The 22,274-nt window shown below is 38.8% G+C and overlaps 2 protein-coding genes and 1 pseudogene across 5 annotated transcripts in view; 2 read left to right on the forward strand and 1 right to left on the reverse strand.

Annotated features, from left to right (window-relative positions):
• POC5 (POC5 centriolar protein) overlaps window positions 1–13,630 on the forward strand; it is a 37,882-nt gene extending 24,252 nt beyond the window's left edge. For all 3 annotated transcript variants that reach the window (XM_011959233.1, XM_011959234.1, XM_011959235.1), the window contains 3 exons: window positions 2,180–2,457; window positions 9,671–9,847; window positions 13,249–13,630. In XM_011959233.1, the coding sequence (XP_011814623.1) occupies window positions 2,180–2,457; window positions 9,671–9,847; window positions 13,249–13,392 (599 nt within the window). In that variant the 3' untranslated portion in view covers window positions 13,393–13,630. The remainder of the gene's footprint in view (window positions 1–2,179; window positions 2,458–9,670; window positions 9,848–13,248) is intronic.
• On the forward strand, window positions 10,323–11,184 carry LOC105524116 (annotated as a pseudogene). The gene has a single exon (XR_001003701.1). The product of XR_001003701.1 is annotated as a 40S ribosomal protein S4, X isoform-like (transcript).
• A 3,192-nt stretch (window positions 13,631–16,822) lies between the features above and the next one.
• The window catches only part of ANKDD1B (ankyrin repeat and death domain containing 1B), a 55,971-nt gene continuing 50,519 nt past the window's right edge, over window positions 16,823–22,274 (reverse strand). Inside the window, 3 exon segments of the mRNA XM_011959238.1 lie at window positions 16,823–16,884; window positions 19,535–19,666; window positions 21,902–22,103. Coding sequence (XP_011814628.1) covers window positions 16,823–16,884; window positions 19,535–19,666; window positions 21,902–22,103 — 396 coding nt within the window.

A 22,274-nucleotide genomic window follows, 5' to 3' on the forward strand; every position in this document is an offset into this window, starting at 1 on the left:
AAAAAAAAAAAAAAAAAAAGATTTTGAATTGATTTAGGAGTGTTTCCCACCTTAATAAATTTACCATCTTAAAATTTAAATTGAAATACAGCTGTGTCTCCTAAAGGCCAATATCCCTAAGAGGATTTGAAGAAAATATCTTCTGCTAATTACACAACATGATTTGTTTTGCTCCTGTTATTTTTAAAACAGTGGATGAGAAAGATGACAAGAATGATAAAACATGCATTAGCAATAATGTTGGTAGAGCTACCAAAGGCAAAAAAGTTCAGTATAATTCAGTGGATCTGCTTTGTGATATTTAGCTTTTATGACATTTTAATGACACCTTTTTTTTTTTTAATTCTCATAAGAAAAAAATTACTTCTGGCCCTCTTCTATTAAAACAATTGTTTTTTATAGGCCGGGTGTGGTGGCTGACACCTGTAATCCCAGACTTTGGGAGGCCGAGGCGGGTGGATCACAAGGTCAGGAGATCGAGACCATCCTGTCTAACACGGTGAAACCCCATCTCTACTAAAAATACAAAAAATTAGCCAGACGTGGTGGTGGGCGCCTGTAGTCCCAGCTACTCGGGAGGCAGAGGCAGGAGAATGGCATGAACCCAGGAGGCAGAGTTATAGTGAGCCAAGATCATGCCACTGCACTCCAGCCTGGGTGACAGAGCAAGACTCCATCTCAAAAAAATAAAAGGTTTTTATAATGCAGTTTTTAATAATGCAAAGTTCCTAATGCACCTGTCTTGTTAGAGCAAAATAAATATTTGGTTTTTTATTTATACGTATTCTTTGCTGTCTGTAATTTGCAGTGCCTCTCATGTTGTGCAGTAATTTTAAAAGCAATTTTAGGCACAGTAAAAAAAATACTTGACAACTGAAAAATTTATTCCAGCTAAAATGAGATTAATTATTAAACTTAAGAGTTGTCTGATAAACAGGAACCACATAAATCAGCCTATATTAGCAAGAGTTGGTCACCTGCCTCTCTTCCCTGACCTTCACACTCTTTCTACATCTCATAATGTTTCTACGTCTCGTAATGTTTGCCACCATCTAAAGGTGGACACTCAGAATCTCTACCAAAACGTGTTAAAACTCAGTGTGTGTTGTTTTCAAATTAGCAGTGTTTTATATTGAATTAGTCCCTTTCATCAGAGGAGTTCAAATGATCTAGGTAGGCACTATAATCATTGTTAAACTTCTTAAATAAGGTAACTAATACTCTACAAATTTTCTATACAGGTAGTCTAAGGAAAGAACTTATGCAGAGGCCCAAATTTCTGGATGGAAAGAAAACTGCGTAGAAACCATTTAAACATAGGACTTACATAATGCCCTCTGTTCAGATGTTCTGAAACAGCTCATTGACTGAATTTCTAAACCCTCACCACACTGTTTGGTACCACACAGATACAGTCTTAAGCAGAAACTAACCAAATTGTAATACTGGAGAGAAAACATCTAATATTGGAAGAAACCCTTTGTACTAGCCTCTGGAATTTGACATTATTGGCTCCTTAGATCAAGATTAAGGTTCAGTTTTGAGGGAAGGTTACTGATTGGGGTGTCACTACAAATCAGGTGCACAAATATGCTCTTGATTTATGATTTATATAATTTATCTGCAAGAACCCATTTCTTTTACAATGTAAAAAGTGAAGATTTTAGTTTTATTGATTTATTTTTGTTTTCTGACAACTCAAGGACAAAAATAAATTATTAGGATAGACGCAATACATGAAAATTAGGGAGTATAGTGATACCAGAAAGTGATTTTAAAGATGGATTCCAGGTCATTTCGGCCATTTATCAGGATATTTATATGAACTAATACAAAGGAACCTAGATCTCTGGGCTCACTGTGATCATATTTTTGTGAGAGTTGTGATGGCAATATACTCTACTTATTTAAGGTCCCAGCTGAGTACATAATTTATTTTCATCTTTAATATAAGAGCAAATGATCCATTCGCTTTCGCATGTGGAAGGAAGTAGTCTGAAGTTTTTAGTGGTTAATGCTGACAAACTGTATTAACTGAACATTGTATCTAATGTACTATAAACAAACATCTAAATTTTTGTTAGGACCTAACTTTAGCCAGTATGTGTTTTCCTTGTTTGGAAGATAATAGTAGTCCTAACCTGGAAGAATTTGAATGGAATTAATTTGTGACTTACAGGGGTAGACTCCACGAATAATAAAAAGGAAGAGTATGGTCCTGGTGTTCAAGGAAAAGAACATTCTGCTCATTTGGATCCTTCAGCTCCTCCGATGCCCTTACCGGTTGCATCACCACTGCTGCCATCCCCGCCAGCTGCAGTCGGAGGAGCCAGCGCGACTGCCGTTCCCTCTGCTGCTTCGATGACTTCTACCAGGGCTGCTTCTGCATCTTCTGCTCATGTTCCTGTTTCTGTTCTTGGTGCAGGATCTGCAGCTACTGCTGCATCAGAAGAAATGGTTAGTACAGTTCATAGAGGTCCCACCTTATGAAAAGGGCGGTCGGGCGCGGTGGCTCATGCCTGTAATCCCAGCACTTTGGGAGGCCGAGGAGGGCGGATCACAAGGTCAGGAGATCGAGACCATCCTGGCTAACACAGTGAAACCCCGTCTCTACTAAAAATACAAACAATTAGCCGGGTGCGGTGTCGGGTGCCTGTAGTCCCAGCTACTCGGGAGGCTGAGGCAGGAGAGTGGCATGAACCCTGTAGGCAGAGCTTGTGGTGGGCCGAGATCTCACCACTGCTCTCCAGCCTGGGCAACAGAGTGAGACTCCATCTCAAAAATAAAACTTGTTTGTAAATTTAATATTTTGAACTCATAAAATATTTTCCTGTGGAGGAAAAAAAATCTGTGTGGTATTTAGGCAAAGTCACTGAAAATATTTAATACACAAGGTGACTAGAACATTAAATTGTAATGAAAATACCTGAAAGTGCTGTCATAGTAGTGATAATTTAGACAAAGAACTTTTTTATATTTTTCAAAAATTATGTAGGAAAAGTAGATTTAATTTGAGAAAGAGTTGATGACAGATTTTACGTTTGAAGAACACTAGTGGGTGTTTTCAAAGGTCTGGGAGGTTAATGTATGTTTAATTTTATATTTTCTATTCAGCGAACAGCTTTCCTTTTTTCTAAATGCAGATATATCACTAACACTGCTCTAGTAACTCCATCTTGATCGAGTTTTAATTTGTAATTTGGAATTGGAATGGAGATAGGAATAGTTTCTCCTAGAATCAGTGAGCTACTATTAGAGAAGTGCCAAGAGGATAGTGTTAAATGGGGATGGAAGATTTGTGTGAGAACTTGCCTGAAGTGAAATTGATCAAGCTGTTAATATGGTAAGATGCCGGGCATGTTGGCTCACACTTGTAATCCCAGTACTTTTGAGAGGCTAAGGTGAAAGGTTTGCTTGAGGCCAGAAGTTTGAGACCAGACTGGGCAATATAGCGAGACCTCATCTTTACAAAAAGGTAGAAAATTAGGCATGGTGATGTGCACTTGTACTCCCAGCTACTCAGGAGGCTGAGGCAGGAGGATCGCTTGAGCCCGAGAGTTCAAGGTTACTATGAGTTATGACTGCACCACTGCACTCCAGCCTGGGCAACGAGCAGACCCTGTCTCTAAAAATTTTTTTTTTAACTGGAGTTTCAGATGAAGCACATCGTGGCTCTAACTTCTTAGCCGCCTGTTGTTAAACTTGTATTCTACAAACCATGTTTCTCAAGGGCAGAGTACAGATGCAAGCCAAGCTTATCAGACTCACGTGTGCAGAGCTAGCAGTGATCAGTTATTTATGTACATATGTATGTATGTATGTATGTATTTTTAAAAAGCCAAGCACGGTGGCTCACGCCTGTAATCCCAACACTTTGGGAGGCCGAGGAGGGTGGATCACGAGGTCAGGAGTTCAAGACCAGCCTTCCCAAGATAATGAAATCCTGTCTCTACTAAAAATACAAAAAATTAGACAGGCATGGTGGTGGGTGCCTATAATCCCAGCTACTTGGGCGGCTGAGGCATAGAATTGCTTGAGCCAGGGAGGCAAAGGTTGCAGTGAGCCAAGATCATGCCACTGCACTCCAGCCTGGGTGACAGAGCGAGACTGTCTCAAAAAAACAAAACAAAACACTGTTAACTTCTCTCCCGCTGTGGTGTGGATCTGGCATAAAGGCATGTATAGTTTTACAAAGTTCCTGAGATGATTCTGATTTGCTTGTCTTCCTCTTCTCCCCAGCTCCTAACCACTTACATAAGAGGCAAGAAGAGGGAGAGTAAGTTTTAGGTCTTAAAGTTCCCTTGGCTGGCCATTAGAAGGAGCCATTGCTCTGGACGGCTGTCTGTAGCTAAAGGAGGTGTTGAGACAGACAAGTGGTCACCTTTAGTATTCTACCAGATTTGAATTTTTACCTTTGGAGAGCTACTAACTTTGGCAGAGAATACATTGAGACCAGTTATTTACCAGATATTGACACAAAGAGGTTGAAGAATAGCACATGGCTAAGAGAAATTTGTGTGGGGGAGCTTTGACTTAGAAATAAGACACTGGCCGAGCGTAGTGGCTCACGCCTGTAATCCCAGCACCCTGGGAGGCCGAGGTATGCGGATCATGAGGTCAGGAGATCGAGGCCATCCTGGCCAACATGGTGAAACCCTGTCGCTACAAAAATACAAAAAAATTAGCCGGGCTTGGTAGCCTGTGCCTGTAATCGGGAGGCTGAGGTGGAAGAATCACTTGAACCCTGGAGGCAGAGGTTGCAGTGAGCCAATATCATGCCATTGCACTCCAGCCTGGGTGATGGAGCAAGACTCAGTCTCAAAAAAAAAAATAAAACACTAAAATTCAAATCTGACATATTTTTCAGCTGTGTTTGTTTTCCATGATTACACATTTTGAAGTGTGATCCTGCACAGATGACCTCATTTAAACACTCATTCACTGTGTTTATGTTCTGGTTTCTCATTCATCTTGCATATGCAGTTAACACATGCAGAGCTAGATTTTTCAAAATTCTCTTCCTAAAATGTGACTTCATGGGTACATCTGCCTTTATATGTAAACCTGAATATATATAGGAAGAACTAAATGAATGAGTTTGCTTAGCACCCTTTTTATTGCTAACTTTTTGAATAATCTGGTCATCGGAGATAGTGTTAAAGTCGTTGAAACCTGAAAACCATAATATTCTGTAGACAGCCCTTCCCCATCTGCCCCACCCCACTATATCCACTTCTTCAAACACAGGTACACACTCCATTTCAGTCATATAAGTAAGTGGCCTTTAGGGCCAGGGAGAAAAAGAGAATCGCAATTAAATCTCTCTCTAAGTATAATCTTAGTTTTCTTCCTTCCTTATGTAATTAAAATACTCAGGTTCACCTCAAATATGTGTTTTTGGTTTTAAAAGAAACTTAATAACAAAAGTAGGAATAAATCCAGTAAGTAGTTGACTAACTTACTGTGAAACCGTCATTGTTGGGAATAGGAAAAGAAGAGAGAGATCTGCAATCCTGGCTTGGTTATCTTTCTTTTCATTTTAACCACAGAGGCTTCCTATGAACATTCAAAATTTGTTTCAGTTTTTCTTGATATTTCCAGTAGCTAAAAGGAGCTAGGTGTAGAAAGTACAGAGAATTGGCAAACAAATAACTGGAGAAAGGAAGATTACGACGCGAATAAAGTAATATCTTCATATTTAAAATGATTTTCTTTAATGCAGACATCCTCAGTATGTTAAAGACCATATCAGAATTTCATGGTGGAAACCATTTTTCAAAAACGGCTAGACAGTTATACAAGCAAGCGTATTGCAGTTCATAAAGTTGAACAGTAGATGGCATTTTTTTATTTTTCTAACTCCAATTGGAATAATTGAGGGGAAATATTTTTCATTGAATTTTAAAGCTGTTTGGTAAAGACCTTTAGTAAAGTTTCTCTTCTAACTTTCCTCTTCATTCGAATAGAAAGTGAAAGGGTGTCATTAGGGAGTTAGTACTGCTTTCTCCATTTTATCAATGAAGAAATTGAGACTTAGAAAGGATGCAGCTTCCTTAGGGACACAGTTAGTAACTGAGTTGGAATTCAGACTTTGACAATCTGATTTAGACCTCTTACTCTTAAGCAATAATCTATACTGTCTCTCTGTCAAATATTAAGGTGTAAATACTGTTTTTAATGTCATTTCCTTTTTTTTTTTTTTTTTTTGAGACAGAGCCTCACTCTGTCGTCCAGGCTGGAGTGCAGTGGCGCGATCTAGGCTCACTGCAAGCTCCGCCTCCTGGGTTCCCGCCATTCTACTGGCTCAGCCTCCGGGGTAGCTGGGACTACAGGTGGCCGCCACCACGCCCGGCTAATTGTTTGTATTTTTAGTAGAGATGGGGTTTCACCATGTTAGCAGGGATGGTCTCGATCTCCTGACCTCGTGATCCGCCCGCCTCAGCCTCCCAATGTGCTGGGATTACAGACGTGAGTCACCGCGCCCAGCCTGTCATTTTCTTTTTTTCTTACTCCTTTCAATTTTGTTGCTTATGTGGATGTGGCTTAAAATGCTAAAATTTTTATTTTTATAGCATTTTTTAAAGTCGGCTGATAAATTTAATGAACTCCAAAATGCTTGGTACCAGTAAGCGGTCATTTAATTTGCAGAGAATGATACATACCTAATACATTATTGTATCTTAAAACATAAATATGTATTAATTTGCTAGTTTTTAATGTGGAGCCAAATTGAATGTGGGGTCAAAGATTGTAATTTTCATCTTTTTTTTTAATATAAACTGCACCCAATATATTTTCTGTGATCTCCAGTTACAGTTTCTGTAAAGCGTGAACCTAACAAAACTTTCCGAACAATCTGATTATAGAATCCTTCTAGGTTTTTCTTTCCTCCCCCTGATTTAGTAGCAACTGTTTTCTAATAATTTATCTTTATGAATTATTTCTAAAATGTTCTTATACATTTTCAAAACTTTTTTATCAATTTATACAATTTTTAAGACCTTAAATAAACATTAACAAGTACGAATGGCAAACCATCTGAAAACAAGGAGTCGACAGTAAACATGCATTTAAGACAACTTCTGTTTAATTCAAATGAGCGCATAGAGATTTCTTTTAGAAGTCATTTTATTTACAGGAGTATATATTTTCAAATTATTGGAGGCATTCTAAAGCAATTCTGAGCTGAGTTGAATGAAACTTGTCATCTATGAGCAATTTTCCCACTACTCTAATTTTCTTTAGCCCCGATTTCTCTGGTTTTTCATTCACACCTGAAGCTCCAGAAGAGAATCACAGCTACTGAGAGGACACCCCTCAAATGTGATTGGGCAGGAGGAAAGTTACAAACTCAGTTGTACTTCATTTTCCACATTTTGGCAAAGAATATTCCTGCCAGCAATTAGTTTTATATTTTAAAATAGCATTTAAGCATCTTTAGGAGTTTGTAAAATATTTTTTGTCCCTTATTGTAATAAGTAATAAGATAAAGTTCCCCTCAGGCCAGAAGCATGAATTTAGTCCACAAAAACATATTTGTAAATATTTTTAAATCTGAGATTTAGTTTATCAAATTCCTAAGATCCATAGAAGTTTATGGTTTAAAAAGCCAAATCATTTTTACAAGGACTATAGTGAGAAACAGTCTTCTAAATCCCTCTCCCTAACTCTGTTAGCTATTTCTTCTGTTTCCATTTTTTCCTAAATAATATGTTTATATCATTATTTCTACATTTATTAATTTCAAACATCTGTTAACTTATTACAGATAAAAAGGACTTGGCCTCCTTATGCCACCTTATTCCTTCTCTCTCTCTTCACTTTCCTCATCCTCCCTGTATGTAAATATTTAGTTACAGATATTCCAATTTCAGATTAAATCATTGATGATGACTAATATAGCTAAGCCATGAATGTATACTATGACTACATTTCCTTTCTGGTATAATGTTTTGTTTTAGAATTAATTGCTTCATTTTTATCTTCGGTTTTCTCTCCAACTATAGTGAATTATTTCCAAACTCTCCAGGGATTACGGAACCCTACTGAATGCTGTTTTCTGTAGGGTCTTCCAAAAACATCAATACTCCGTCATTTTAATTATCCCAGAGACATCTCTCCTGAAGCCCACTCTCTTCCCATTTCAATATATAGCTGTGACTCTGTGTAGCTAGATGCAGAATCTAGCTACACACAGAATATGGAGAATCACAGATGAACTATGATAATCGGGAAAAGATTGATACTTAATAAATGCCTTTGGAAAAACTGTTTAGAGAAAAAATGAATTTAGATTAATACTTCACACTGAAATTTTGAATGTTTTAATAAGTTAAGCCAAAATAAGTAAATGTTATGAGAGTATAACTACCTCCGCTGTCCAAAGCTGATTTTGGTTTCATCATGGAAGCAAGAGGAAATTAATGACAGGATTAACCACAACTTAAAAAAATGGATATGCATTGAAAATTAAGACAAATAAATGAAATGAGGAAATTGTTTACACTTTTAGATAAGTATCTATAATTATTAAATGAGTTTACTATTCATCAGGAACTATTTTTAAACATTTAAATATTAATATCCTTTCCATTCTTAGCAAATAAGATGGATAGTTGACAAAATGGAATACAAATATGAAACATTAATAAGGAACCACAAATTGAATAGTAGATTTCACCTCAGACTTAAACGAGCGGGTGTGTAATTGATTGACAGTGCAAAAATAGTCCACTTATGTGTTATTCCTGCTGTAAATATTTTTCTGGAGTATCATCCAGCAGTAAGCAACAAAAGCTATAAAAGCTGATAATACTTTTTGATATGATCGTTCCATTGTTTGCAATATATTATACAAAAGTAACTCAAAAGAGGATTTTTCTTTTGCAAAATGTGCTAAATGTAATAGAAAAAGAAAGACAAAGTAGTTTGTTGATATAAAAACCATCTCATTAAGAACTGTAGCAGGTCTCTGTATTACCTCATGAAAAAAAGTATATTGACAAAATGAGAAGGAAAAAAGGCAGAACACAGAAGTATATGTGTAATGATAATATTAATTATGCTTAAGGATCAAAAAGTCCATAAAACAGATTAATGGTTGCCGGGGCTTAAGGATGGTTGGGGAAGGAACGGAGAGATGGGTATGACTGTCAAGGGTGGCCCAAGGGAGATCTTCGTGGTGATGAGTATTCTGTATCTTGATTGAGTGATAGTTAATGGGAACTTAGGTGATGAAATGACAGAGGTCTATATACAGGCATTATGTCATGTTGAGCTTCCTGGTTTTGACTTTGTTATATTCTGATTGTGTCAGATGTAACCATAGCAGGAAACTGGGTGAAGGGCACACAGTACTTTTCAATATGATGTGTCTTCCTATAAATCTATCATTATTTCAAAATAAAAAGTTGGTGTTTTAAGTTTCTAAAATCTTAAAAAATTGTTGGCATACTCAGGTTAAAGGGATATTTTGGGGTGTTCAGTTTTATGCTTTGCATTTTGTCTTGTGATTTTGTTTGTTTGTTTCCATGTTAAAGTTGGTTGAGCGTACAATTATTTTAAGTGCCTGTGTATTTTCTTCATAATTTATGGAATCAAATTAATAGAAATTTTGCTGTGGATTTTCTGCCACCTCGTTACTTCTTTTATTTTTTTTTTTTCTTCTTAGTATGTCCCAAGAGTTGTAACCTCTGCACAACAGAAAGCAGGAAGAACTATTACAGCCCGGATCACAGGAAGATGTGATTTTGCTTCAAAAAATAGAATTAGCAGCGGTTTAGCTATAATGGGAGTATCTCCTCCCATGAGCTCAGTTGTTGTGGAAAAACATCATCCAGTCACAGTGGTGAGTCCACATTTGATGACCTTTTGTCAAAAAGTCTTTTTCCTGAGAGTTCACAGACTAGTAAACACTTACATAACATGTTGAAAAGATAAAAATTTATGATGACTGGTACTTGTTCTGCCTTTTCCTGATACAGTTTTTTTATTTGTTTGTTTTGTTTGTTTTTATACTTGTATTTCTCAAACCTGCTATAAATCTACCTTTCTGCTATTGGGAAATTAATTTCAGAAACATTGTTTCTTCCAAACTGTAAAAATTATAAAATACTAAAAGTAATCCAGTGTGTTTGTGGTCAAAAGAGTAAAATATGTAAAGGATTTATTATCAGTTTAAAAAGAGACAAAAGTTGTTCACTCACTGGTTCAAACAATTCTCCTGCCTCAGCCTCCCGAGTGGGTGGGATTACAGGTGCCCGCCACCACAGCCAGCTAATTTCAGGGATTGATTTTAAAAGAGAATGCCCACTCTTTCCTTGCCTAATGCAGCCATGGCTCGTGGTCCCAAGAAGCATCTGAAGTGGGTAGCAGCTCCAAAGCATTGGATGCTGGATAAATTGAGCGGTGTGTTTGCTCCTCGTCCATCCACCAGTCCCCACAAGTTGAGAGAGTGTCTCCCCCTCATCATTTTCCTAAGGAATAGACTTAAGTATGCCCTGACAGGAGATGAAGTAAAAAAGATTTGCATGCAGCGGTTCATTAAGATCGATGGCAAGGTCCGAACTGATATAACCTCCCCTGCTGGATTCATGGATGTCATCAGCATTGACAAGACAGGAGAGAATTTCCATCTGATCTGACACCAAGAGTCGCTTTACTATACATCGTATTACACCCGAGGAGGCCAAGTACAAGTTATGCAGAATGAGAAAGATCTTTGTGGGCACAAAAGGAATCCCTCATCTGGTGATTCGTGATACCTGCACCATCCGCTACCCCGATCCCCTCATCAGGGTGAATGATACCATTCAGATTGATTTGGAGACTGGCAAGATTACTGACTTCGTGAAGTTCGACACTGGTAACCTGTGTGTGGTGACTGGAGGTGCTAACCTGGGAAGAATTGGTGTGATCACTAACAGAGAGAGGCACCCTGGATCTTTTGACGTGGTTCACATGAAAGATGCCAATGGCAACAGCTTTGCCACTCGACTTTCCAACATTTTTGTTATTGGCAAGGGCAACAAACCATGAATTTCTCTTCCCCGAGGAAAGGGTATCCGCCTCACCATTGCTGAAGAGAGAGACAAAAGACTGGCGGCCAAACAGAGCAGTGGGTGAAATGAGTCCCTGGGTGACATGTCAGACCTTTGTACGTAATTAAAAATATTGTGGCAGGAAGAAAAAAAAAAAGAGAGAGAGAATGCCCTCTATGAATTCTCAGCATTGGACAACATTCCTGTGTACTTACTAAGTATTAGCAAAAACAAAAGTACATGGAATGATTTTAAATCCTTGTTTCCTGAGTACTAGCTGGCCACTAGGTGATTAAATGAAGACAAGCTGGATCGATTTGAACTGATCTTCAGGTGAAGTGGGACCTTAGCGAGGTGGAATGCTAGAGATAGAAGCACCAAGTCCAGATAGACACATGGAGATGACGGAGGATTTATTTTAGGATTATCTTAGGTTTCATGTTTCATAAGTTGGACAGACTCTGAAAGTTCATAGAAGACTTTTCTATATATTTTTGAATATGGAAGACAAGTTACCAAAAATGAGAAGAAATGAATGCATTTCTGTTTTTTCAGATGTAGAAAATGTATAGAGATGGTGAGAGACTGTCCATTTGTGAGGTAAAGAAGGCGTAAAGGGAGCACATACGTGTTTATTTTTTATTAGACAACCTTTTGTTTTGTAATAGTAAGAATTTATATTTTACAGAAGACAAATCAAAGAACTAAACATTTAGAACCCTTGTTTTTGATACTTATCTCCCATGCTGCCCTCCCTTTATTCAGTATGTGCATTTCTTCCCCACTAACTGCATATGAATCGGATAGCCATCAGCTTCCTGGATTATGTGACAGACACAGTGGCAGTCATCTGTACTGTATTTGTTTTTACCCTGGGAGTCAAGATCTAAATCTACCAGAAATGGTTTTTACTAAAAAACCAAGGATGCGATTTGTGACACCGTAGCCTCTTCTGCTGGATAGTTGCATGCTTCTAGGGCCACTTCATTCTCTGTCATATTTTGTGTATCATAATTTCAGTGGCTTCTTTATTTCTCCAGTTCCTCTTGCCCATCCTCCCCAAAGAGAAAGCCTTTTCAGTAGGCTCAGATTAGGTGACTGGCAACTAAAATTTCCTGTCTGTTGCGAGAGTATCTCTTATTTATAGTGGTTATCCAGTTATTTATGTACAAAGAAACATTTTTATAAGATACTTTAAGAAAAGAGGTTATTTTTCTTTTTCTTTAAAAGGGAGTTCTGTTCTTTTTAAAACAGAATCTGACAGGATCTTTTGTTTTTAAGAGGTTTCATTCTTTTTTTTAAGCAAAAACTACAGCTTGGAGTTTTTTAAATACATAGTGAATGTTTTGACCAAATATATATAGTTTTACTTACAGTATTTTAACGATGAGTTTTCTAAGTGGAAGATCCTAATAGAAATTGGCATGTCCTAGTCAGTGGCGTGGACTAATAACTTACCTTGATAACAAATCCCACTGCTGGCTACTGAGAAGCTTTATCAGGTTTAATAGGGAAAAGCCTTGTACTGATACATATTGTTCATATGTTTACATGTAATGTGTACTTGTGTACATAGTGTGTACTTACATGTATTACATGTGTATTATATGTGTGGACTGAGTCTCGTGTGTCCTGACTTTAATGATTCAGTGCTCATGTCTGAGGTGTTCCTTTGAGCTCCGAGATGATGTGCATAAAACTTTTAGTCTGCTCTCAGGTGAACCAGGTTAAATATGAGGGCTCTGGTTTAAAGCAAGGACCAGACTGCATCCTGAGGGCTTCCCTCTGCCCCTGGGATTGGTTTCCACAGTCAAGTAGAGAGATGGAAGTTGGATCGAATGAGGGGAGGGCTCAGGGCTGACCCCTCTTCCAGTTACCACAGTTTCTATCTGTATACAAAGCCTCTGTACACATTACAAGATTCCACTTGGCCCTGTTGGAGGAATGGCTCCCATGGCTTTCTTAATGATCTTTGTGGATATAGCTCTGATATTACATTGTGGGTGTTGAACATGTCAGTCAGACTGGGTAGGGGTTCCTTACAGAGAAAGGCCTCGTCTAATTTAACAGCTGCTTCACTCCCTCATTGCTTCTCTCCACTGGATCTTAACAGATGTTTGTTGGGTTAAATTATAGATGATAGATGATGAAATGATACATAGTATACATAATCTTGTAGTATTATTAAAGCAGATTTTTGTCTTTTCAGCAAACCATTCCTCAAGCAACTGCAGCAAAATATCCCCGGACCATTCATCCTGAAAGTAGTACCTCAGCTTCCAGATCACTTGGAACCAGATCAGCTCACACCCCGTCTCTCACAAGCATTCATTCCATAAAAGTGGTTGACTAAAGTGAATATGTCCATAGTGGGGTCTTTTAATCCCTCTGGTCTTACCAAAGGTTAGAAGTCTTTTGTTTTTAACTTTTCCATATTGTTAGAACATCATGGATACATCACGTTCATCTGTTCAAAATTAACAAGAGACTTTTTCAAACTCTACCATGCTTTGTAACTATATGTAGAAATTATTTTAATGTTATTTTTTATTTAAGCAATTAAGTAAAACTTTTTTAAATTAAAAAAGAAACTGGACTTTATTTTTTTAATATGTTTAGCCTGTTGCTGATTACATCATCAAAGTATATAAATTTATTTTCACTATTTATAAAACACTAAATTATTTCCAATATTACACAGCTATAATTCACTCAAAGTGTTGAGAGGGAACCTTACTAAAAACAAAGTATTAGAACTAGTAGAAACTAGGATATTTTTATTTTTATTTTAAAAAGTTAAAGACCAAGTGTAATAATGAATTTTTTTTTTTTTTTTTTTTTGAGACAGCATCTCGCTGTGTTGCCCAGGTTGGAGTGCAGTGGTGTGACCTCGGCTCACTGCCTCCTCCTCCCTGTGTTCAAGCAATTCTCCTGCCCCAGCCTCCCGAGTATCTGGGATTCCAAGTGCCAGTCACCACGCCTGGCTAATTTTTGTGTCTTTTTTTAGTAGAGACGAGGTTTCGTCATGTTGGCCAGGCTGGTCCCGAATTCCTGACCTCAAGTGATCTTTCCACCTTAGCCTCCCAAAGTGCTGGGATTACAGGCATGAGCCACCACTCCCGGCGCCAAGTTTTTTGTGGCTTTAGCGTGTTAGTCTTCATTTTTCCAGGACTCTAACAGTTGAAAATAGACGGAAATGGCAACACCTATGCATCATTTTTTAATGCCAAAAGGGAAAACATTTGTAATACTAGCACTAGAGTTACAGAAGTGTTAGAAATTTCTTGTTAGAATGATCCTGTTTCTGGTTTTCTTTCTCACCTTATTTGAAACTCTGCAGCACTGAACCTACCTTGTTCTCCCTGAACATCTAAACACTGTTCTGTGGTGGTGTGGCCCTGTGCAACTCAGAAAACCTAGGCCTGGGCAGAAATTCTTCAATGGCTGGCCAGTACAAAGAAACCATCTGGGCAGAACTGATTTAGGTGAACAAGACTTGGCTTCTGATGGTTTTATTGCTGACTGATTGTGTGGACCAGACAATTTAAATGAATCTCTGGATCCTCATCTGTGAAATAAGCGTAAAATCTACCTACTATTTCACAAGTACTTATGGAATACATAAAAATAAACAGGTTCTAAAGAGTCTGTCTAGGACCTCAATTTCCATATCTTTGAGTGGATGGACTTAATCATCTGAAGCCTCTTCTAATTTGAATATAAGTTCTCTTGCACTAATTTTTATTACAGGAAATAGATTTTCTTGCTGCCTCACATTGTTCACAGGACATCAGAGAATAAATGTGACATAGGCAAATAGAATCCCATTTTCTAATGGGGCCCACTAAGGCCTTTCTGAATTATTATCAGGCTGTGTCTTAAAGGGTATTAGATATTTACACAACACTTGTTCTGGATTCTGGCCCAGCTACCATTGTGGTAAACAGCTCCACCCCTCATGGGCTTCAGCAAGCTTTTCATGAACATAAACCACCAGCACCTCATCTCACGCCCTTTCCATGTGCGTGCTCTTCCTGGGCTTCCCCGTTCACTCCCAGTTGAGTCAGGAGAGTGCAGGCTCCACTGGGGAGCCCACTCATGCAGCACAGAATTAATACTTGGCGTTGTGGTAAACAGACCAATTCTCCCTTCCTCCTCCCCTGTATGAATTGTCCTGAGATGCATTAGTATATGATGTCTCTCGGAATAGAGTAGCCCGAGATTAAATAATCAACTATGCTTGTACCGAGTGATGGCCACTTAGGTAATTCACTTTGTTCTCACTCTCCCTCCTTCCCTGGACAACTCACCTTTTTCCTCCACTCCTGCTTCCCCGGATGCACACTTCTGAAAAAGTTGTTGCACACAAACTTCAGTCTTAGAAAGCTCTACTTTTGGAGGATCTAGACTACAACTAGGAATGGTTTTCAGTATCCAAGCCAAAACAATATGGACAAACTAAAGTGACTATTATGAATGTTGTGAATAAGAATATTATAAACATCTTTTTAAGCTTTAAGCTCTAGAAATGTATGTTATCTAAAGCACCAAGCAATTAGTGTTGGCCTAAGTTAACGTAAATTCAACAATTAAACACTTTACACAGTTATAGTATGTATTCATATTTGTTTCTTTTTGCATAAAGAGGTTACTCCAATCTGGTGGGGAGCAGTGATCAAGAGAGGTCAGTGGAAACTGGCCATGCTGAAGAACAGATGGGACAAGACTTCTCAATACGGTTTTGAAAAATGTTTTGGAATCATATGAATCTATTACCTGTTTTAAACATTCGTAAGGTTAAGTGGGCCACTTACAATCAGTATGAGACAAAGACATAAAACTATAAATTCACGATAGAATAACTGGATTGAAATTGCTTATGGTTTTATTATGTGCCTTGTAAATTTAGAGTCAGAATCTGAGAATGGAGAGTCTTCAGTTCCAATGAATAGGTGCACATAAACCGACACAAATTGATACTCGATTTTACATTTATTTCATAACTCTCAGATTACAAAAATAATGCATGTTCATTGTGAAAAAAATTGAATGTACCCAAAAGTACAAAGAAAATTATCATCAGTAATTACATCACCACGAGATTAAAAAAAAAAAATGGTGTACATACTTCTGGTCTTTCCTAAGTAATATATTACACATTATGTGTGATTTAAAGTCAACAATGACTATAAATTTCCAAACCCAGTTTCTCTTACTGAAAGAGAAATAATAGTTGATTTCCATACTGTGGGCATGAGGCTAGGCATTTCACAGGCATTGTCCCTTCATCTCTACTCCAACTCTGTGGATTAAATAGACATTTGTCCCAGTTTATAGAGAAGGAAACTGAAGATCTAAGAACTTAAACAACATTAACATGCCCAAAGGTTCACATCTAATAAGTGGCAAAACCAAGTTCAAAACTATATTCGTCTATTGTAAAAACCGTTGGTTTTTTACTGTACCATGATGCTGCTCCCATGAGTTTTTAGAAAAAAACATGACATACAAAACCCTCCTTTTTCCTCCACTTGTCATACATGTGTTACATCAAATGACAGAAATGGAAAAATGATATATAACTTGCCCTCAGCAAAAAAAACTATATTTGGCTTTTTAGACGTTGAAAAGTATCATGGTAGGACTCTTCTTTCACCTGTTACGGTACCCTGTCACCACCGTCATCATAGTTGAAAACCAGTGCTACTGCCAGGAGAAATGGGTGGCATTAAAAGAACTGAATGCTGAGTGGAAAATCATGGAAATACAATTTCTTTGGGCATTTATGAAACTACACATTTCTTGGAGTTTGAGTCAGTTTTGCTTTTGAAATGACGAGTCTTTTCTGGAAAAAAATAAGATAACATTGATTAATACCTAACATTTTTAAAGCACTTATTGTCTACCAGGCACTATTGTTCATTAAATCCCACAACAGCCCTTTGAGTAAACATTTGTATTTTCTTTCCTAGTTAGTAAATGAGAAGGTTGTCACAGGGAGGTCATAGAACTTGCTCAGGATTTACAAGCAGTCAGCTGTGGAGGTCAAGAGTGAGCTCACACAGCCTGGCGTCAGAAGACATACCCTTAGCCAGTTCAGTGGACTGCATCTGTGTCTTCTCTGAGAGTTCTTATGGAACCTTTTTCATAGGAAGAATACATTTCACCCTTTTCCCTTTTAGAAAAAAAAGTGCACCTCACTGCCAGCACTTCTTTAATTTTACATAAACACACTCTTTGAGGCTGAAGCAAATCTGACTGATTTTCAATGTGAAAAACAAATATAAAAACGTTCTTCATATCCTTTGCCCACTTTTTGATGGGGTTGTTTGTTTCTTTCTTGTATATTTGTTTGAGTTCTTTGTAGATTCTGGATATTAGCCCTTTGTCAGACGAGTCATACAGCCAACAGACACATGAAAAAATGCTCATCATCACTGGCCATCAGAGAAATGCAAATCAAAACCACAATGAGATACCATCTCACACCAGTTAGAATGGCCATCATTAAAAAATCAGGAAACAACCGGTGTTGGAGAGGATGTGGAGAAATAGGAACACTTTTACACTGTTGGTGGGATTGTAAACTAGTTCAACCATTATGGAAAACAGTATGGCGATTCCTCAAGGATCTAGAACTAGATGTACCATATGACCCAGCCATCCCACTACTGGGTATATACCCAAAGGATTATAAATTATTCTACTACAAAGACACATGCACACGTATGTTTATTGCAGCACTATTCACAATAGCAAAGACTTGGAATCAACCCAAATGTCCATCTGTGACAGACTGGATTAAGAAAATGTGGCACATATACACCATGGAATACTATGCAGCCATAAAAAAGGATGAGTTTGCGTCCTTTGTAGGGACATGGATGCAGCTGGAAACCATCATTCTTAGCAAACTATCACAAGAAGAGAAAACCAAACACCGCATGTTCTCACTCATAGGTGGGAACTGAACAATGAGATCACTTGGACTCGGGAAGGGGAACATCACACACTGGGCTTATCATGGGGAGGGGGGAGGGATTGCATTGGGGAGTTATACCTGATATAAATGATGAATTGATGGGTGCTGACGAGTTGATGGGTGCAGCACACCAACATTGCACAAGTATACATATGTAACAAACCTGCACGTTATGCACATGTACCCTAGAACTTAAAGTATAATAAAAAAAATAAATAAATAAATAAATAAATAAATAAAAAAGTTAGATAAATGTACTGGACTGAGTTTCACCAGGACAGGAAAAAAAAAAAAAACGTTCTTGGAGTTATTTCTAAACAGAACTAACATCAGAATAGTCTGAATCATCCGAATCATCAATTTCCAAAAAGTCGGATTCACTGAATGAATCTTTGGGCAACAATTGTTTGAGAACGATGTCAACATCACATGTAGGAATGCTACATTTTCTAGGACTTGACATTTTCAACCATCAAGAATTTCCGCATTTTGTAAATGGAAATACCACTACTAAAAACAGAATGCTATAAGTAGAATGATGTATTTTGTTTCCAAAGTCGATATACTAGAGCAATGCAAAAATAATCATAAAAGCAAGATAATTCATGGCCAAGTTTTCTCGGGGTAAATGCTGCAAGCACCGCTGGCGAATATTCTCGGGGCCGATGGGAACAGGGTTAAAGTTGAGGGAACAACTCCAGTATTAGGAGATCGTGTGATGGAAGGTAGGTATCCACACACTGTTCCTTGTACCTACTGCTGCTGGAAACTATTGGATCAGTCGGTGTTCACTCATTTATCTTCTTGCTCCAGGTAAAACTGCTTCAGTGAAAATAATGGCAGATGTTCTTGTTTTTTGCTTGAATGCTTGCTATTATATGAGAGTTATAATACCTCCTAATTTATTGATAAGCTCTTAAAGGATCTTTCCTGACAATATGGTCAGTGATTTTTGCAGAGTGATTTTTAGCAATAACCACAGGTAAAGGATCTTTCCTGACAATATGGTCAGTGATTTTTGCAGAGTGATTTTTAGCAATAACCACAGGTGGCAAAGTAATAGCCTGTCTGCTCTTTTTGTTCCACCTAGAGATAACATTTTCATAAACACTAACCTGCAGTTTCTCAATGGGGGTAAAACGGCATTTTGAGCAAGACAACTCTTAGTTGTGGAGAACAATCTTATAACTGTATGGGATGGTTTAGCACTTCTGCCCCACCCCACCCGCCCCCACCACACATATGCATAAACAAAAACACTCTCACACTTTTTCAAATGCCGAGTAGGGGGATGACACAGAACTGCCCGGCTAACGAGTAACCAGTATTGACTGGGTCATTCCCCAGAGGAGAAGCTGCTGACGGCTTACAAGCCCCTTCCATAGTTCCATACTCCGTGTGGGCCACAGCTAACACCACCTGGGACTGCAGCTGGTCAGGATGGTGTTTCTGTAGACTGCTTTCTGACATTTTGAGGGAGAAAGAATTTCTGTTTGTTGAAATTGTCACCTACCAGCTAGTTTTGGGAAACCTGCGTGTACCAGCTCTTCATACAGGTGCTTGGCCGGATCAGCCTGAGTCATCAGGGTCCCATGTAGCCAGATAAGCAGAGCCCTGTGGCCATGTTCACGGAAGCTTTCATTTCCTGTGCCAAGCACAAGCGGTCCCAGGTAAAAATGACTGTGGTTGCACATGTCTTTTCCTCTTCAAAAAAAGCCCTTCCAGTTGCCCTCACTGTGCTGCTTTATGATGACCAGCGTTTGCATTCCCTCCAACTCTTGCCTCGCACCTACTGTGCTTGGCACACACCCAAAGGAATGTACAAGAGAGAGGACAGCTGTGGTGCCTGCCCAGTGGTAACAATTTTAATGAGATGTGCAACTTCTCATAGACCAATGCTCCTCAAACTCCCAGTGCTTATTTCACCTGGGTATCTTACTAAAATGCACGTTCGGATTCAGTAGGTCTAGGGTAAGAATCCATGCATCTAACAAACTCCCGGGTGCTGCTGCCACTGCTGCTCCATATTCCCCATTCTGAGCAGCAAGCATGCACCGTTCATTCTGCCACTCCAGTTTCAAGAAAGCTACTCTGAGGGAAGTTTGCATCCCTGGGCCAGGATTATGCATTTGACAAATACTCACTGGATATCTCAGCCTGGACAGGTGTTGGGGGAAGTACTGGGATAGGGAGCCACAAAGCCACTGTGGTTCCCAACAGGACTTCACTACAGGCTCCTTGCTCTGAGAAAGAGTGTGCAGGAGCAGACATGCTGTGCAAAGGAAGGGCCTGAGCTCTGCAGGGGTGAGGGAGAAGTTCACTGGACAGACTGTTACAGAGAGGCAGGCATTTCAGGGAGGGGGAACTGCACACTTACAGAATGTACTCCTGGACAAGTCCTCTGTTCCTTTCCTAATCTTGCTCTTGACAAACTAATTTGTCTTAAATACCATCATGAGTCTTGTCACTCCTTTGCTCAAAAGCCCACAAACTCCCCATTGCCGGTAACCTTACCCTGGATATAAGGGTACATTACAATATAATGTACCCTGGACATTTACAATATGATTGAATTGTAAATGTCATTGTTATTGTGCCAACTAGATTATAAACTCCATCAAACATGCATGGCTTAGAGAGCTGATGTATCTGTCCCTCATCCGGCAGAGAAACACTCCAGGCCCTCCATAAAGGTTCCATCAAAATACTTTAAAATCTCCCTTGTCCTGCTGGCAAGTACTCTGAAGATAACACTGTATTTTCCAGTCATCTCTTTAGGTCAAGATAGAGTTCCAGGAGGCAACTCAATTTTCCTAAAGACTTCACACAACACTATAAGCCTAACTAATGACAAAAAAGAAATCTCAACAATAAAAAAATTTTTCTAGTTAGAAACTAGTTAGCATTTAATGTTTTCAATATATTATCATCTATTTTTCACATGAAAATGAATCCTAAGAATGTGCAATACAAAGTCTCATATACTTGTATGTGGTATAAATGGTGTGTGCTCACAGGCTGTGCTTCTGCCATCCCCAGTTCCCAGCAATCCCTGGTACAAATCGACCCCTGAGCAAGGACACCTTCTCGTCTTAGGATGTCCATGAGAGGGTTGTGCTCTGAATAAAACACTTTGCCAAGAAAAGTGTTTGCTTCATTGTTTTCAAAGCTAATTAGTTGATTAATGCCAAGTAAACTTTCTATGTTTCCTAGGTTTTTGTCTAACTACAAAAAAGCGAAATTAAGGTATCTAGCTGACCTGACCTCACTAATTCTGACAGTTTGAGTCTGCCTGAAATGATTCCATTGCTTGGAATCATCTAGCCAAGAAAGCCCTCTGAGTCTATATTCCCCGTGTCTCTCATGGGACAGCCAAGTCTCCCCTAAGACAGTGTCCTACGAGAACCCTTTTTCCCCCAGCCACCTGGTTTAAGGAATTCCTCTGGAGCACGGACTTAAACAGTGAGCCTATTGATTACAGAATAAACCCATTCACCCCAGGACAGTCTCAAGGAACATAGAAATCAGACTGGCTTCCCACTGATACACCAACTGTTAAATCCTTGCTTCCTTAAGTGACCATCCAGTTGCGAACCTTAATTTCTCTCTAAGCTAAATGCCACATGTTTGATATGGCTCAATAAATATAATCACCCCTTGCAAACTTCAGTTTCCTGCAGATCATGAGCATTCACTTTCTGCAAATCTTAACACCCAAATCGCTGATGTGGATTTAAGCTAGCTGCCCCTATTCCTGGGCCCCTCAAAGACTGCGGCTTATTGTGAGTGCCACACATTTCCTTGGAAGACCCCACACCAGGAGACATTGCTGTTCCTAACAGTGACTTCCTCCTGCCCACCTCACCTAGTCCGTACTCACCTGACCACTGTGCCTCAATGGCTCTAATCTGGTCATCTGTAAAGTTCCACGCACGGGCCAGCCTCTGCCACTCATTGGCCTTCAGCTGATGGTAAGCCAGGCCCCAGAGGAGCGTGCGAATGTGTCTGGTCTCCAGACTGTGGTCTTGCTTGAATGTCAGAGGAAAGCCTGTTGATGGGTCCCTGATGCTTTCATGATGCTCCTAAAGTGAAAATAATTTATCAGAAGATTTCAGACATGTTCTACTTATTACCTTATTTCAGAGTATATATGTTTTTTATACATAACTAGTAAGGTAGTCACTGAGACTATGTTCTCAATGCCACCTGTCACTGGATCTTTTTTTTTTTTTTTTTTTTTTGAGACAGCATCT

The sequence above is a fragment of the Colobus angolensis genome, unplaced genomic scaffold, assembly GCF_000951035.1.
Source record: "Colobus angolensis palliatus isolate OR3802 unplaced genomic scaffold, Cang.pa_1.0 Scaffold49, whole genome shotgun sequence".
Taxonomy (NCBI): domain Eukaryota; kingdom Metazoa; phylum Chordata; class Mammalia; order Primates; family Cercopithecidae; genus Colobus; species Colobus angolensis.